Raw genomic sequence first — 17,100 nt, 5'->3', positions numbered from 1 at the left:
AGGGGGGGACTCTTGGGGTTGGGCCTGTGCAGGGCTGAGGGTTGGACTCCACGATCCTTGGGGGTCCCTCCCAGCTCAGCACATTCCCTGACTCTGTGATCCTGCTGGAAATTCCAGCAGAGCTTCGTCCTGAACTAATAAATTCTCTTGGAAACCTCAAGGAAAAATCAAAGGAGAGTCCATATCCTGCTGAAACAGGGAAAGGAATGTTGTTGCTCTACCTGTAGATTTCTTTCCTCTGTCATGAACCCTGGAAAACTTTTCCCAGGGGATCAGGGCCAAGCAGCCTCATCAGGCTATTCATGATCTACCAGGTCTTGGTATTAATGTGCCATCTCCTTAAAATATGATTTTTGAATGGACCTGACCATCTCAGCCCTGCTCCATTCCATCAGAGAATGGAAGTGGGAGGAGAGGGTGATGATACATTATAAAAAATTAATCCTTTTTCTTTTGGCATTCCTTTTCTCCCTTTTTATCCTCGATGATCCCCGTGGGGCCCTTCCAGCGTATTCTGTGATCCTGTAAATTATAGAGTGGTTTGGGTTGGAAGGGACCTTGGAGCTCACCTAGTTCCACCCCCCTGCCGTGGCCAGGGGACAAATACCCCTTAGTGAGCAAACCTGGCCGTGGGTTCCCCCTTCCCAGCTCGACGTTGGGATGCTCTGCCCAACTCCCCCTTTCCCTCTGCCCTGCCCAGAGCTGACGGTTCTGTGGCTTGTGTTGCAGGTGTGGCTGTGTGGGGGCAGCATGGAGGTCCTGCCCTGCTCCAGGGTGGCCCACATCGAGCGCAAGAAGAAGCCCTACAACAACAACATCGGGTTCTACACCAAGCGCAACGCGCTGCGCGTGGCCGAGGTGTGGATGGACGACTACAAGTGGCACGTCTACATCGCCTGGAACCTGCCCCTGGAGGTACTGAGGCCTTCAAACCTACATGAAATGAGCTTTAGGATGGCTTGCTAGCACCTTCAGCTTGCCAGCGTTCCCAGAATTCCTAAAAACGCTGCTTAACGTCCTTTGTTAAGGATTTTCAACAGGCAAGGGGTTTTAACCAGGGTAAAAATGCACTGGCAGTGAGACAGAACAGAGAGACAACACTTGATAGAAGTAGTCAAAGCTGCTCAGGAGCCTTGAAACCCTTCCAGAAGGGGCAGAGGAGATGAGGAGGAAGATGAGGAAGATGAAGATAAGGCGTTTTGGGGACCTCTGACTCAAATTCGGGAGGTGTGGCCAGGGTGGTACTAAGGGAGGGACTGTTTTGGAAGTGGGTGTGACAGTATTAAGTAGTGATTTGAATTGTTAATTAGGTAATGCTTTGAGTTGTTAATTGGGTCACTAAATAAAAACAAGAGGCTTTGGTAACTCTGGAGTCAGGCTCTGGAAGAAATCAGATTCTTGTGCGTCCAATATAATAATAATAATAATAAGAAGAAGAAGAAGAAGAAGAACAGGAATAATAATAAAACTCACAAATTGAGTTTTAGGCACTTTCTTTTAAGTGCTGATTTTAGGCATCAGCACAGCTAAGGCACCCTGTCCTAAGTTTTCCCTTCATTGCTTAAAAACTCAAATTATAGAGCATTCAGTGCCCCTGGTGCAGCAGAGCCTGAAACACCCTTGGGTCTCTTCCCCAGCTGTGGAAGTCAGAACTCCCTCAGCTTTGAGGGAGACTCTTTGGAGGTATTCCCACCGTTCCCATCAGCCTTTTGATTTCCATTTCTAAAAGTTCCACCTGTTGCAGTGTTTGTGTCCCCGTGGAGTGTTTGCACAGCGGGAGCTGGTGTCGTGGCTCTGCCCTGCAGATGCAGCCTGTCTGCAAGCTGTGGCAGGAGGTGATTCATGGCAGTGGTGCTGGTGTCAGGTCCATCCCTGGGCTCAGGCAGCTCTGGGGCATGTGCAGCCCATCCTGGATGTCCCAGCTAACAGACACTGGCACTGCCCAGGGCTCTCTGTGGTCCTGAATTTGGGGACGTTTGCCTTTGGAGAGTCAAGTGCTTAAAACCCATGTTTAGAATAAAGGATTGGAGGCTGGTGGCTCACAGGAGATCCCCTCCCAGCAGCACCGTGGGCGAGGGCCCCAAAACACTCTGTTGAAACAGCTTTGGTGGTTCAGTCATTTCTGCCCAGAAACGCTCAGGTTTTCTTAGATCTGACAGGTTGTTTTTGAGGGAAGCCCCAGAAAATGGGGGGATCCCACCAGCAGGTCAAGGTGAGCACATCCAGGGGGCACAGCCTGCCTGGGACTGCTCTTGGTGGTGCCTGGCACTGCTGGGGAAAGCTCTGTGGGCTCCGGGAGGGCAAAGGTGCTGCCTGGGCTCAGCTCTCCGTGCAGGTTGTGTCTGATCTGGGAAGCCAAAGGCATCTCCCGCTGCCTGGAGTGCCCTGGGAGCAGCATCTCCTGCTGCTGGTCCTGCCAGAGGAGGACAGAGGGGTGGTGGGGGTGGGGAGACAGTGATGCTCTCCAGGATTTGGGTGGGATGAGGGTTCTGGGTGCCCCACAGAGCCCTGGACACCCCCCCACGTGCAGTGGGTGATGGAGAGCTGGGCTGCTCTCCTGAAGTGTGAGGTGAAACCACTGCCAGGAGTGTCCAGAGCCCATGGGAGCAGTTATTTCTAGCGACTCTCTTGGTGCTAAAAATAAACCCCAAAATATTCCTGCTTGGCAGATCTCAGCAGATTGCTGCTGGGATCCTGATCCTGATCCTGATCCTGCTCTGCTCCTGGTGCTGCTGCAGCAGCATCCTCAGCTGGAGCAGCATCTGCTCCAGGGCCTCTGGAAAAACAGTACAACCTAAAAATCTGAGCTGCTGCTGCTTCCTGAGGAAAGGTTACACCTGTGGGGAGTTCCTGGCATTTGGAGTCACGGAAGTCCCAGAATTTGTAGAGAATTACAGAACAGCAGGTCCCTGGGAAGGCTCCACGAGCTGCCTGTGCTGCAGGTTGGTGGTCCTGGGGGTGCTGGGGAGTCCTGGGATAGATGGTATAAAAACAGCAAGAAACAGAGGAATAGAGATGGAAGGAAAAGCTCTTTGCCCAGGGAGCTGCAGGAGGACACTGCCTGCCACGGGCACTGCTCCAGCTGTTGGGACAGGAGCTGTAGGGCTGAGGAAATTTAAAACCCACTGGGAAGCTGCAGGTCCTGTAGAGCTTGGAAAGGCACATGGATCAGCACTGGGGGTGGGTCTGGGTGACCCAAAATCAAGTTGAGATTTTTATATACCAAAAAAAAACCTCCAGATTTAATTTTAGAGGAGCCTTGCTTGCTAGGGTGGGATTTTATAGATATACCCTGAATTCTTTTGTGATGCCACTGAATCCCAACCCAAAGCAAACCCCTGCCCTGCTATTTCAGGTGTTTCCTGACTGATTTGTTGTCCCACCCCATTTTGTCCACTCAGATTTCAGCCTGTCCTACCTGTCTGGACTGAATCATCTTTATTTTTACCTCTGACCTACCAGTGGCACATTAAAATGGTGTCTTTTCTCAAGCAGAGTGAATAATTCATTAGAAGATCATTACAAGTGTTGTAATGGAAAATTGCTTTCCCAGTCGTATTTAATGATCACTGCACAGACAAGAGCAGGAGCTAAAATAGAGTCTGGGTGGAAACCCAGACACCTGGAGGGAGGAGGAAAAGGGGCTGCAATGGGCCTTTGACTTCCTTGCTGGTGCCTTAGCTCCCCAAATTCCAGGCCAGAATAAGAGGTTAAAGGGGGGGCAGCTCTCTCCAGCCCCTGCTCCCAGCTCCTGTGGGATTATCCCTCAGGGACAGCCTGGCTTTTAAATCTGCTCCAGCAGTGGGTTCCTCCATGTCTCCAGGGAGACTTTTTCACCCTGGAATTGCCCAAATGGTCAAGAGGTTTTGCTGAGGTTCAGCCTCAGCGTCTGTCCCTGGGTCATGTTTATCCTGTATCCTTAGATCTGTTATATCTGAATCTTCAACCTTTCTTCTTCTTTCTTTCCCCCTTTTTTTTCTACCTTTTAACCCTCCTCTGTTTGTGTCTCAGTGGGGTCACAGCCCTGTGGAGGGTCAGGGAAGGGTTTTTTTCCACCTTTCACACCCTGATGTCCGTTTGCTGCTGCAAGTCTGGGCCTACACAACCTTACTGTTGTTCCCTTCCCTTCCCAAACCTTCCCAAACCTTCCCAAACCTTCCCTTCCCAAACCTTCCCTTCCCAAACCTTCCCAAACCTTCCCAAACCTTCCCTTCCCAAACCTTCCCAAACCTTCCCAAACCTTCCCAAACCTTTCTTTCCCTTCCCAAACCTTCCCTTCCCAAACCTTCCCTTCCCAAACCTTCCATTCCGTTTCATCTTTGTTTATTTGGGATTTTTATGTGTTTTTGTTTGGTTGTTGTGGATTTCCCCCCTCCCTTAACAAAATATTATGGAAAAACACGTGTTTCTCAGTGTTTCTCAGGTGGATCCAAAGCCCAAGCGAGTGGAGAAGATTCCCCATCATTCCTGCACTTCCCATTTCTTCTCCATTTGGCTCCTCTTTCCTGAGTTCCCCCCAGGACCAAGGCATGTCCCTCCTGGGGGCCATCCCAGGGGTGTCTCCTCCTTGCTGTGGCTCTGAAAGCCACATTTTCCCTGGGATTCCTGCGAGGATCATTTCAGCCAGAATTCCCTGGCGTGGCCTCTTCCTGGAGCTTCCAGGAAGCTTGGAAAGGGCCTCAAAACACCAGTGAAATACATTCATTTTTAACCTTCCTGAAGAGTAACCACTCCATGCTGTGCCGTGTCCTGGTTTTCCAGAATCCAGGGATTGACATCGGGGATGTTTCGGAGAGAAAAGCGTTAAGGAAGAGCCTGAAGTGCAAAAATTTCCAGTGGTACCTGGACCATGTTTATCCAGAAATGAGGAGATACAACAACACCATTGCTTATGGAGAGGTAATTAATGCTGAGCAGCCCCTGAGCTCAGACTGGTGATGTTTCTCTGATGAGAAATGGCCTCAGAGGAGATGAATGTGAATCAAAACTGACTCTTTGTGTCTAATTATATAAATTTGTAGCAATCTGTTCCCAGTTTCTTCTAAAAACCTGTTTGGGGATTTATTTCTGATCTTGGAGACCGTATAAAGTAAAATATTTTAATACATCACTTACTGAATTGACAGAAAAATTATCTATATTTCCCATTGACTGCGTGGATTAAGCAGCTGTTTGTATATTTTTAATACACAATCATCTTCTAAAACCCTCTGACTTAAGCTCAGCCTAATTCCTGACAAGGTCTCTGTAGGATACAGTGTGTTGTCACAACAGCTTAAGGACAAGATAAAGTAAGGAGACTTAATTCAATCTCTGCTGGCTTTGAAACCATTCTGGGAATATAGAAACAGGCATTTATGGGAACTAATAATAAATCCTCTGTTGCAATGGATCTGATGGAATAGTGGCAGTTGGAGGAGGCTCCTTGAAGCACAGCCTGAGCCTCCCAGATGGGAATAATTTTAGGAAAGATTTGTAATCAAAGTTACTTAAAGCCTTCCAGCTAAAACCTCCCAACAAGTATTTTCATAGAATAACAGAAACCTAAAATGCTTTGGGTTGGAAGGGACTTTAAAGATGATCCATTCCCACCCCCTGCCATGGGCAGGGACATCTTCCAGCAGCCCAGGTTGCTCCAACCTGGCCTTGGACACTCCCAGGGATCCAGGGGCAGCCACAGCTTCTCTGGGCAACCTGTGCCAGGGCCAACAATTCCTTCCCAATATCCCATCTCACCCTGCCCTCTGGCACTTTGAAGCCATTCCCCCTTGTCCTGTCCCTCCATCCCTTGTCCCCAGTCCCTCTCCAGGTCTCCTGGAACCCCTTTAGGCTCTGGAAGGGGCTCTGAGGTCTCCCAGAGCCTTTTCTTCTCCAGGTGAACCCCCCCAGCTCTCCCAGCCTGTTTCCAAAGGCATTATTGCATTATGGCCCTGCCTGGGAAGCCTGGAGAGAGGAGAGCTGAGAGCTCTGGAAAAGTCAGAGCTCTGAGGACCAGCCCTGGTGCCCAGGGTTTGGTGGCTGAGTCTGGACCACAAACCCCTCCTGCCCTGCCCCTCCAAAGTGTGTCCTTCAGCTCATGGCAGTGCTCTGCCATCTCTGCCTCTCCTCCTCCATCCCTCCTTTTCTCCCAGCTGGACTTTTTTTCCCCTGCTGTTCAGTTTTCACTGAAATCTGAGCAATCCTGCACTGATTTTGGGCTCCTGGCAACTTGCTGCCAGCAGCCTAAAGCTGGCTTTGTTCCCACCACACATGAGCAGAGAGGAGAAAACCGTGTCCAGGGAAACTGGCTCCTTGGAATATAGAAACCACCACCATTAGCCCTGGATTTAAAAGAAAAACATCCAGTGCACTAAACCTGATTATTCCCTGTGGTGTAACACCTTGCAGTCCTTCTCCAGCAGGAGAGGGTTGAGCAGCTTTCATTTTTCATCTCTGAGCTGACAGGGCCGTGACTCTGCTCTTCTTCTTTCTTCCAGCTCCGAAACAACAAGGCCAAGGACGTGTGCCTGGACCAGGGCCCTCAGGAGAACCACACAGCAATACTGTACCCCTGCCACGGCTGGGGGCCTCAGGTGAGGGGGGGGACACACTGCCAGAGGGCACAGTGGGGTTTAAAAACACCTCAGGGATCACAGGGAATTTTTTTCCTCCCGCCCTGGTTTTCTGGATTGCCACAACGGTGGCAGAGCTGCAAGTAAAAGTTTGGAAAAATCTTGCAGGCAGGGGTGAGTAATGATGGAAGCAAACAAACCAGGAGCAGGACACAATCCAAGGCCAGTTAGGATGGGGGGCTGAGCAGGTGGAAGGCGTTGCCACGTGGCAGGAGTTGGAACAAGATGATCCTTAAGGTCCCTTCTAACCCAAAGCACTCCCTGATTCCCTGATTCCTCCTCTTTCACCCAGCACAATAAAAATGGCCCAAACAAACAGTGCTGTGACAATTTTCCATCTCAGCTTGGCTGGGATTTCCCTTTGCATTACTTTTCTACCACTCCTTTTGCCTCTGGAAAATTTTAGGGGTACCTGGGGCCCAACACACTCAAGGAGGTTCATTTTCAGCTCAAATAATGAATAGTTCAAGTGATGGAAATGCATGAAGATCCCATTCTCACTCCATGGTCACCTTGGGCTTTCCAGGCTCACCAGACTAAGGAATCCCAGAGTTCATGTGAGCCTGAACTGGAAAATTCAGGAGCCACCTGAGGCTGGGAGTGAGCTGTGGGAGCCCTTCAGGGGAGGGACAATCTCCCTCTGGTTTATCCCTGCCTTTCAACAAAGATCAGGCAACTGGGGCTGGTCCAGTCACTGCTAAATAGAACAAAACTGTTGCTTAAATGCACACCATTCTTTTCTCAAATGGCACAAAGCACCTTTTGGACTCTGTGGATGGAAACTTCAACATCTAAGTGCATTATGGTGTGAGAAACTGGATTAGGCTGACATTGCCTGCTAACCCAGGGCTCTGAGATGAATGGCTGAAAGCAGGTTATTTATTTTTCCCTCAGTTACTGGGATTAAATTTAACTGTGTTTTCTTCTCCTACCTGAAGTTCTGAAGCCAAACCTGGCAGTGCTGCTGACTCCCTTCCTGTTCCCCATTGTCCAACCTCAGCGGAGATTCTTCTTGGCCTTCCACATTGTCCCTTCCCTCTTCCCACTGAGAGCCAGTTCGTGGCAGTTCTTTTGTTTCATGGTACATTCCAGGAGTTAAACTCCTCGGAAATGCTTTTTTAGAGGAGTTGTCAGTGAGTGCAGGAGCTCTGGAATTTGCAGCAAAATTGGACTTTCTCTACAACTGTTTAATTAATGGGCTGCTTGTTGTAATTTATGGCTGGGAATGTAATGCAAACACTTGTTATATATAAATATATATATATATATAATTTTTAAATTTATTGTTAGATACATAAACCCACAAGGAGTTGTAATTCCTTTGCAGCTGCTCAGCATCCCAAAGCACACAGGGTGGTGCTCAAGTTGCACATCGTGTCCTGAAATCCCCCTTTCTCTCCTTGATCCTGTGGCCCTTCCCAGACATGTTTAATTTAAACTGAATTTAGTTTAATTAATTAAGGGCAGGTTTCTCAGCAGCAAGTGAGGGGAAGGTGTGGGTTCCCTGCTGGCACTGTCGTGGTCTGAGAACAGGGGCTGTGGATCCTGTTCCCTGCCCTGCTGGGGGTGATGGGATGTTCTTGGAAGTCTTTGTTCTTTCCGGGTTCATCCCCACACCATCCTTCAGTCCCTAGATCCACGGGGAGAGAGGGGGAATGAGCTGCTCTGCAGGGAGGGATTTATCCCATTTATCCCATTAAGGCAGGGCAGTTTTTGTCCTATCCTGAATTTCTGTTCTCTCCTGCTCCTGGGTTTAAGCTCAGCCTGGAGCCCTGAGCTGGATGCAGCTGGGTGTGGTGGCCCTGAATGCAGATGAGAACTTGGCTTTACTCACAGCTCCTCCTCTGTATCCCCCACCGGTGACATTTTAGGGGGTTTTCTCATGTTTTCTCTTTGGCTTCCCCTTCTCCCTGCCTTCATGCACTTCCAGGTCAACTCATGACCAGATTCCATCATGAAGGATCCTTTTATCCCGTAATTATGTTGAGCCTGCTGATGGATTTTTTTTTTTCCTGCCTGATGGCTTCATCTTTGGAGCAATTCATCATGCAAACACCTTGCAGTAATGATGTATTACACTAATAATACAGTAATACCTCATTGGAGTGACAGAACTATGGTGATGTATGAAGGTGATAAAAAGCACTATAATGCTATAAAACTTAAGATAATGTTCACCCAGCAGAGCATTTCATTTAATTATAGGATAAAATATGTTTTTCCCATTTAAGCAGCAGAACCTGAGGACAAACCCATCAATACTGGGATCATGTGGGACACAGGTGACGAAACAGCACATCAGATTAAATTGTGTTAAAAGGCAAATAGTGAACATTTTCCTGAGGGCTGTTAATTGATGGGCTGCTCAGTGCAGAAGGGAAGCTAAACAACCCTAAATTATTTTCCAATAGAGTCAATGAAGGTCAGCAAGGCTTTTATTTCCCAGGTGCTAAGGTGTCTAATTAACTTTCTCCCCTCCCTGAGATGCACCCAGGCAGAAATAATAATCCCACAAGATGGACTGGGGGGGACAGGTTTGCTGAGGGAGGGAGAGGTCAGCATGAGCTCTGTGTCCCTCTGCTCCCCTGGATCAGGGGGCTGGGGGTCCCTGGGAGAAGTCCCCTGAGGAGCGGCTGAGGGAGCTGGGGGGGCTCAGCCTGGAGAAAAGGAGGCTCAGGGGGGATCTTCTGGCTCTGCAATCCCTGACAGGAGGGGGGAGCTGGGGGGGGGTCGGGCTCTGCTCCCAGGGAACAGGGACAGGAGGAGAGGGAACGGCCTCCAGCTGTGCCAGGGGAGGGGCAGGTGGGACATCAGGAGGAATTTCTGCCTGGAAAGGGCTGTCAGGCACTGGCAGGGGCTGCCCAGGGAGGTTTGGAGTCCCCACCCCTGGAGGTGTCCAAGGAAGGCCTGGAGGTGGCTCTCAGTGCTCTGGGTCGAGGGACAGGGTGGGGATGGGGCACAGGTTGGACTCGATGATCTTGGAAGGCTTTTCCAACCTAAAGGATTCTGTGATTCCCCCCAAGGGCAAAGCAGCCCCCCAAAGTGGTACCTGCAAGGGGGGACCTTGGCAAGATGCAGTTGGACCAGACTAGGGTTTTACTGGAAGGATGTTCCCAGCAGCTCTGGGTGTCAGTCAGTGTGTTTGTGGCTGGGGATGTGGCTTTGGGCCACTGAGATTGAGGGAGGGGTTTAAGACTTCACCAATATTAACCACTTTTAAATGGTTAACTTCGCAAGAGCTTTAAACTGTTTTCCTCTGGTCCTTTGTCTTGGTTTTTCCCTTTGGTTCTTGTCCTGTGTCAGGCTGGGTTGGGATCCTCAGCTCTGCAGAGAAGCAAAATAACAGAATTAAGGCATGGAGCACCTTTTCTATGGAGCCAGGCTGGGAGAGCTGGAGGGGTTCACCTGGAGAAGAGAAGGCTCTGGGAGACCTGAGAGCCCCTTGCAGGACCTAAAGGGGCTCCAGGAGAGCTGGAGAGGGACTGGGGACAAGGCATGGGGGGACATGACCCAGAGGCAGGGTTAGATGGGATATTGGGAAGGAATTGTTCCCTGTGAGGGTGGGGAGGTCCTGGCACAGGTTGCCCAGAGAAGCTGTGGCTGTCCCATCCTTGGAAGTGTCCAAGGCCAGGTTGGAGCAACCTGGGCTGGTGGAAGGTGTCCCTGCCCATGGCAGGGGGTGTGATGAGATGATCCTTAGGGTCCCTTTCAACCCAAACCATTCCATGACTCTCCAGTTCTGTGTAAACATCCCAAAAGAAGAAAATTCCCTAAATGTCTGAGGGGTTTGTTAGAGAAGTTAGACAGGATTGTTTTGGGAAAATCACCCTCAGGTTTGCAGTTGGACAGACCTTGTCAGAGACTGGGTCAAACACCGGGCCCTGTGCTGAGTCCAGACACATGTTGGGGGCTTCTTTTCCTTGTTTTACAGAGGAGATGACACATCAATAGATGCATTGGCTGCCCCATATCCACGTGTGTTTTCCAGCTCCTCCCCTCTCCCCTCACCCCCTTCCCCGCTGCTTTCCCGCGCAAGGGTTGGGTTTTTGCTCTACTTATTTTTCCCACCACATTAGGCAATCACACGTCAGAGCAGAGCTCGTGGTGCCTGGTGGGCACGGGGCCAGCTGTCTGAGGACAGGCTGCCAAGTCTCATAAAAAAAGGGAAGCGTCTGGCACGCGAATCCCGAACGTGGCAGGAAACGTTTCGGGAGCGGGAGGCGGCAAAGAACTCGCGTTGCACATTTGGGGACATCTGGGTGGCTTCTTCTTCTGTCGTGGAGAAAGTTGGTCTTATTTTATTTTATTTTATTTTATTTTATTTTATTTTATTTTATTTTATTTTATACCCCCCTTCCTTTCTGCAAGACAAGGAGTCTCGCCATAGAATCCCAGAATCCCAGGATGGATTGGGCTGGAAGGGACCTTAAAGCCCATCTTGTTCCAATGCAACAGAGTCCAGATCATAACCACAGATCCAGGGATGGTGCTTCCCAGATCCCTTGGGATGGGGGCCCGGCTCTGCTCCCACATGTTGGGCATCAGACAAACCCTCTGCTCCTTCACAGCCCACCAAGGGCCAATTGCCAAAAGCTTTCAGCACCAGGAGGGTTCAGGTGCAGCAGCCCCACAGCACCATCAGAGACCCATGGGATGGCTTGGGTTGGAAGGGACCTTGAGAGGACATTTAGTCCAACCCCTGCCATGGGCAGGGACACCTTCCACCAGCCCAGGTTGCTCCAACCTGGCCTTGGACACTTCCAGGGATGGGGCAGCCACAGCTTCTCTGGGCAACCTGTGCCAGGGCCTCCCCATCCCCCAGCATAGGATTTCTTCCCAATATCCCATCTAAACCTACTCTCTTTCAGTTTGAACTGATTCCTCTTGCCCTGTCACTTCAGTCAGTTCCTGGTGAACAGCCCCTCTCCAGCTTCCCTGTAGCCCTTTCAGATCCTGGAAGGTGCTGTGAGATCTGCACACCACCTTCTCTTCTCCAAGCTGAACAGCCCCAAATTACTCAGCCTGTGTCCACAGGGGAGGTGCTCCAGCCCCCTCAACTTCAGGCCCTCCTCTGGACTTGCTCCACACTTCCATGGAGGCACAGAATGCTCTGAAGGTGGTGCTCAGGTGCTCTCTCAGATGAGCTGCCTGGTTAAAATCACTGTCAGGCTTTGAGCACCGTCCCCCTCAAGGCTTGTCCCATGGACACATCCAGCTGCTGGACACAGAGACGGGAACTAAGCCCTCAGCTGGGCTGAAGGTGCCCTGGGGTCATTCCCAACTTGCTCCAGCCCCTGGCACAGCTGGAAGGTCAGCACAGGGTGGGAGAGGATCCACATCCTGCACTTGGGCTCTCCGTGCCTGGGGGAGGCAGGGGATGGGTGGGAGGAGGAGGTGATGGTTATGACTTCCAACTCTGCAGGTTGTCCTCCCTTCTACCCCAGCATTTTGGAGGGTGAAATTACTGCCAGGCTAAGGGGGCACAACTGTTCTGCACCATCTGGGAAAGGGCTCTGGGGGGGCCAAGGGCAGATCCTGCACTGGGGGTCGGGATGGGGCAGCTTTGCCCCCGGAGAAGCTGTGGCTGCCCCAGCCCTGGGAGTGTCCAAGGCCAGGTTGGAGCAACCTGGGCTGGTGGAAGGTGTCCCTGCCCATGGCAGGGGGTTGGACTAAATGTCCTCTCAAGGTCCCTTCCAACCCAAGCCATCCCATGGGTCTCTGATGGTGCTGTGGGGCTGCTGCACCTGAACCCTCCTGGTGCTGAAAGCTTTTGGCAATTGGCCCTTGGTGGGCTATGAAGGAGCAGAGGGTTTGTCTGATGCCCAACATGTGGGAGCAGAGCCGGGCCCCCATCCCAAGGGATCTGGGCAGCACCATCCCTGGATCTGTGGTTGTGAGCTGGAGTCGGACCCTGTTACATTGTTTTAACTTCATTTTCAGTGTTTAATTATTGCAGCCCAGATAACCCAAACTCCCAGTGTGATTTACTCTCTCTCTTTAAGCATCTGGGTCACAGATATGCTCAGTTAATTAATGTGCTGAGTCCTCCTTATTTGTCTGCCAGATAATGGCCTGATTCATAATTTAAAGAAGCAGCTGTGGATATCTTTCCCTTGAACTATAAAAGGCAGGACAGTGTCATTCATTCCTTTTTACTGCTGAATTTAAATATTTTTAGGGAAATCTTTGGGTGGGATTCCTTAAACCCTGGGAATGGAGGAGCCCTTTGTGCGTGGCCCCGGGGTGGGGATGTGTCAATGCCTGCTGACCTTCCAGTGGCAGCACCAGGTCTGGTGCTCCCAACCTGCATCTCCTTGGCAGCTGAACCAGGTCTCTTGCAGCATTGGAAGGTTGGATGCTGGGATATGCTGGGATATGCTGGGATATGCTGGGATACGCTGGGATATGCTGGGATATGCAGGGATTACCTGCAATTCTGAGCCTTTGCTTGGGGCTGAGCTGTGGGGGAGACTTGAGCTCCCATCCCTGGGGAACAGGGCCAGGTCTGACGGTGCTGCCGGGCCCTGTTGGAGCTCTGGAGGCTGTGCCAGGCCACTCTCCCTGTGCCCAATCCCCACAGTTCTGTCCTTTCCTGTGTCACTTCAGAGATGCTCCCACGGTGCTGATGGTCCTTTCTGTTCCTCCCTGCCCACAGCTGGCACGTTACACCAAGGAGGGGTTCCTTCACCTGGGCGCCCTGGGAACCACCACCCTTCTCCCGGACACGCGGTGCCTGGTGGATAACGGGAAGAGCCGCTTCCCGCAGCTCCTGGACTGCGACAAGGTCAAGAGCAGCCTCCACAAGCGCTGGAGTTTCATCCAGGTGTGCTCCAAGTGTGCTTCCTAAACCCTGGGCTGGGGCACCTCCCAGGGACCGGGTCCTAAGGCAGAGGGAAAAGGGAAAGAGGGAGCAGGGGCAAGTTTCAGGTCCATTTTTAGTTGAGATTTTCCTTTCTGATACCATAAAGGTGGAGCTGGTGGATATAGCCTGCCCTGCCAATGCCTTGCACATTCCTTATGGATAATCTCCATGAAAACACAGTATCTTTGTGCCAAGGCAGAGTGTAAATAATCCACCTTGTGTACACAAGTGTCCCACCTTCCCAACACAGGGCATTTAAAGGTCCCAGATGTTCCTTGGGTGCTGTCGGCATTGATGGGTGCTCATTCCACTCCCATTATTCCTTCCAGGAATTATTTTATTGTTGGAATTGCATTTCCACCCAGCTGGTGCTGTGCACCTTCCAGCAGAGCCCAAGGACGTGTCTGCACCCCTGGGTGCCATCCTGATTTGCTTCATGGGCAACTCAAGGTCTTCTTTTTTTTTTTAACACCTTTCCCATATCCTTGAATTTTAATTCATTCCTTTCATTTCAGAACGGTGCCATCCTGAACAAGGGCACAGGGAGGTGCCTGGAAGTGGAGAACAGGGGAATGGCTGGGATTGATCTGATCCTTCGCAGCTGCACAGGACAAAGGTGGACAATTAAAAATTTCATCAAGTAAAGGCTGAAAGGGTCAGGGGAGTGTGACTGCAACCACAGCTGACCTGGACTGACCCGACGGGACTCCTTTGGAAAGGATGGAATATCGAAACAGAGCTTTATTCATGTTATCAGGAGAGGACATGGGGGTGAAAAAAGGGCATTGCTGTCTTTCTTTTATTGTGCTGTAGTCTCCCCCAGCTGATTCCAGCTGTGTGAAAAGGGGGCAGAACTGCTCTTTCCTGCTGCAGAGCACTGGGGGAGGTGCCACTTGTTGCTGCTGGGACGACTGGAATGAGCTCCTGCAGCCCTGGGAGCGTCGTACTGGCAGGGAATGGTTGCTCTCCCAGACAACTCCAAGCCCTCCCAAAGGGCTGGGTAGGTTCAGGATCACCCACCCTGGATCCACAGGGGTGAAAACTTGGGGTGCACGTGAGAGGAAAATGGTCACCAGGCCCCAGATGAGAGGAGGTTGAAGGACGTGGTGTTTTGCTGGGTCTTTGCTCTCTTTTCCCTTCCTTGTCCCTGCATCCAGGGATGTCCCCACGTCCCTGAGAGCTGGAGAAACAAAACACACCCTTCATCCCCCAACCCTTAATCTCAGAAATGCCACTGAATAAACCCACTGATCTCCCATTCCCCTCCTCCCTCACCCACGTGTGGTTGGCCCAGCCCTGAGCAGCACCAGTCCCTCCCATGGAGACCCGAGAATCCCCTTGGGAATGGAATGATGTGGGATGTCTGCCTGCCTTTTGGAGACATCAGGAACGGTATTCTCCCCAGCTCTGTAGTGGTGTTCTCTTCCTCAGGCTGGAGCACCCCTGTCCTGCCTGCTCCGTGTGGGACCGTGGTCAGGATCCTCCCCACACCCTGCTCGTCACTTCAGACCTCCCCGAGCCCTGGAAGGAGCAGAGAGGGAGGGCAAGAGACCAAAAAAAATGGCCCTTTGCCGAAATTCTGGACCTTAAAGTCACTTCAGGCTTGTTGACACAGTGGACTGGTCTCACAATAATTTTGGCTGCCAAATCTTGGCTCCCAAACCCCCCCAGTCGTCACGGGAGACCGTTGTGTGTGGGGGGCCCTGAGGTCTGGCTGACCTGGAAAAGGGAAACGTGGTCCTGCACCACTGCTGTGCGTGGATGGACACGGGCCTTGCTCAGCAGAGAGGAGAAGCCAGTCCATCTCCTGTCCTTCTCACAGAATAATACTCTTTCTGGTTGCCCTCTGGCTAGGGTGCACTAAAATATATTAATATATGAGATGTATGTGTAAATATGGTTCCCAAAGGTGGGATGTGCACAGAGTTGTTTGCTGCAGAGCACTCATGCCTGTCTTCCATTTGCATCAGGATGAAGCTACCTGGATGTTTAATGAGTTTAATTTTCAATGCCACGCAGCGGGTTTATAACTGATGTTTTAGTAATTTATTGAACAGAAGCAGATATATTTCACTGTTCCTTCTACAGCAACATAGGACTGATTGTTCATTTAGGCTTTACAGGACTCCCTCCAATCAGGTTGTCCCTGATTTTTTCCCTTGCCTTCCTTAATGAAGTAAAACCTCTTAGTTGTCCTGAACTGCAAAGTAGGGAGTCAATGTGGAATTTTGCTCTCCTCCTTCACTGTTGCATCATCTCTTGTGTGATAAATCTCAGCCCTTACCAACCCGATATGATCACAAATCTTTAGATGCATGATCTGTTTTTCCCCTTCCATTTGTTGCTGCCTTCTAAGAAAAGCAATTTCCTGCTGAAATGGACTCCAGGCCAGTCTGGGGGGGTTGGTCAAACTGGTAACAAGCCCTTTAACTGAGCAATCAGTTTGCTGTCAGTCACCAGCGGCAGCCACATATTGGTCAGAGGAGGGAAAAGCCTGCATGTTTCAGGATAAACAACCAAAAGCGCTCTAAAATCCCCAGTTCCCAGTCCAGCTCGAGTCCTGCCAGGGCCCAGGGCACCAGCAGATGGGCTTTGTCACATTTAATCGTGGTGGGATGAGGTGCCACCCCCCAGCCCTCCGTCTGTCCCGCTGCTGGCGGCTCCTGCCCCATCACCGGCAGCACGACTGAATGTGTGGCCTCACCTCGGCTCCCAGCCCTGGCAGGAGCTGCTCCAGCTGCCAGGCAGGAGGGGCTGGCTGTGTTTAGCTCTCTGGATGGTCACCACAGCCCCTCTGGGATGGCCCTGTGTCCAGCAGCCCCTGGCAGAGCATCTCCCGGTGCCATCGGTGCCGTCCCTGCGCAAGGTGAGGATCCTGTCGGTGATGAGCTCCTTGACCCCTTGTTAAGGTTCATGGATGCCTTTCCTTCATGCTCCATGTGGAAAACAGCCCCCTAATTCTTCACAAGGACGGGGAAGCTGGAAATGATCCCTCAGGTGGGGCAGAGCCCCCACTGAGGCGTTTGCCCCTTGTCACTGCTGTAATTGCAGCTTTCAGTGACTGAGAAGAATCAGGAAGATCAGCACGAGCAAAAAGAGGAATGAAAGGGAGAATTTAATCTGCTGTCTCCGTGTAAGTGAAATTCTGACACTGGTTTGTGACATGCAGAGGTGATTGCTGAGGCCACGGCCCGAGGTCTGAACCCTCCAAAAACGTAGGAATCTGTCTTAGAAATCTGGGTCTAATTGTTGCATCTTGGCTTATCTCTAATAATATGTTAATTGCTTTAAGAAGTGATATCCAAGTGGTTCTTATTAAATATATTATTTGAGCCTTGTCTCCTGAGTGGTTTTAAAAAGATTCACTGCTGATGAGATACCGAGGCAGTCATTCTTCTCTGGTACTTATTTAATAGAAAAGTGCTGCTTTTTTAATGAAACTTCCACTTTTTAAAGAAATGGAAATGAAGGAGAAATCAAGAGAGATGGTGGACACAGATTAACTCCCATCCCATCCATCCCACTGCTGTCACACACAAGATAACACAGTTACAACCCAGCACTAGAGGGGAGACACGGTAAATAAAGCAGCGTTTGCAAACGTGTTCCTGAACCCAGGCTGGGGGT

The 17,100-nt window shown here is 50.8% G+C and overlaps 1 protein-coding gene across 1 annotated transcript in view; it reads left to right on the top strand.

The window, feature by feature from the left end:
- The window catches only part of GALNT17 (polypeptide N-acetylgalactosaminyltransferase 17), a gene marked incomplete at its 5' end in the record, with an annotated part of 154,198 nt that extends 139,304 nt beyond the window's left edge, over window positions 1-14,894 (top strand). Inside the window, 5 exons of the mRNA XM_027908092.1 lie at window positions 730-915; window positions 4,762-4,899; window positions 6,477-6,572; window positions 13,267-13,434; window positions 13,989-14,894. Of these exons, the coding sequence (XP_027763893.1) occupies window positions 730-915; window positions 4,762-4,899; window positions 6,477-6,572; window positions 13,267-13,434; window positions 13,989-14,117 (717 nt within the window). The remainder of the gene's footprint in view (window positions 1-729; window positions 916-4,761; window positions 4,900-6,476; window positions 6,573-13,266; window positions 13,435-13,988) is intronic.
- Between the last annotated feature and the right edge of the window lie 2,206 nt (window positions 14,895-17,100).

Source organism: Empidonax traillii, unplaced genomic scaffold (assembly GCF_003031625.1).
Source record: "Empidonax traillii isolate 1590-97213 ecotype Southwest subspecies unplaced genomic scaffold, ASM303162v1 scaffold1610:size235594, whole genome shotgun sequence".
Lineage (NCBI taxonomy): Eukaryota > Metazoa > Chordata > Aves > Passeriformes > Tyrannidae > Empidonax > Empidonax traillii.
This window is presented reverse-complemented; position numbering and strand designations above follow the sequence as displayed.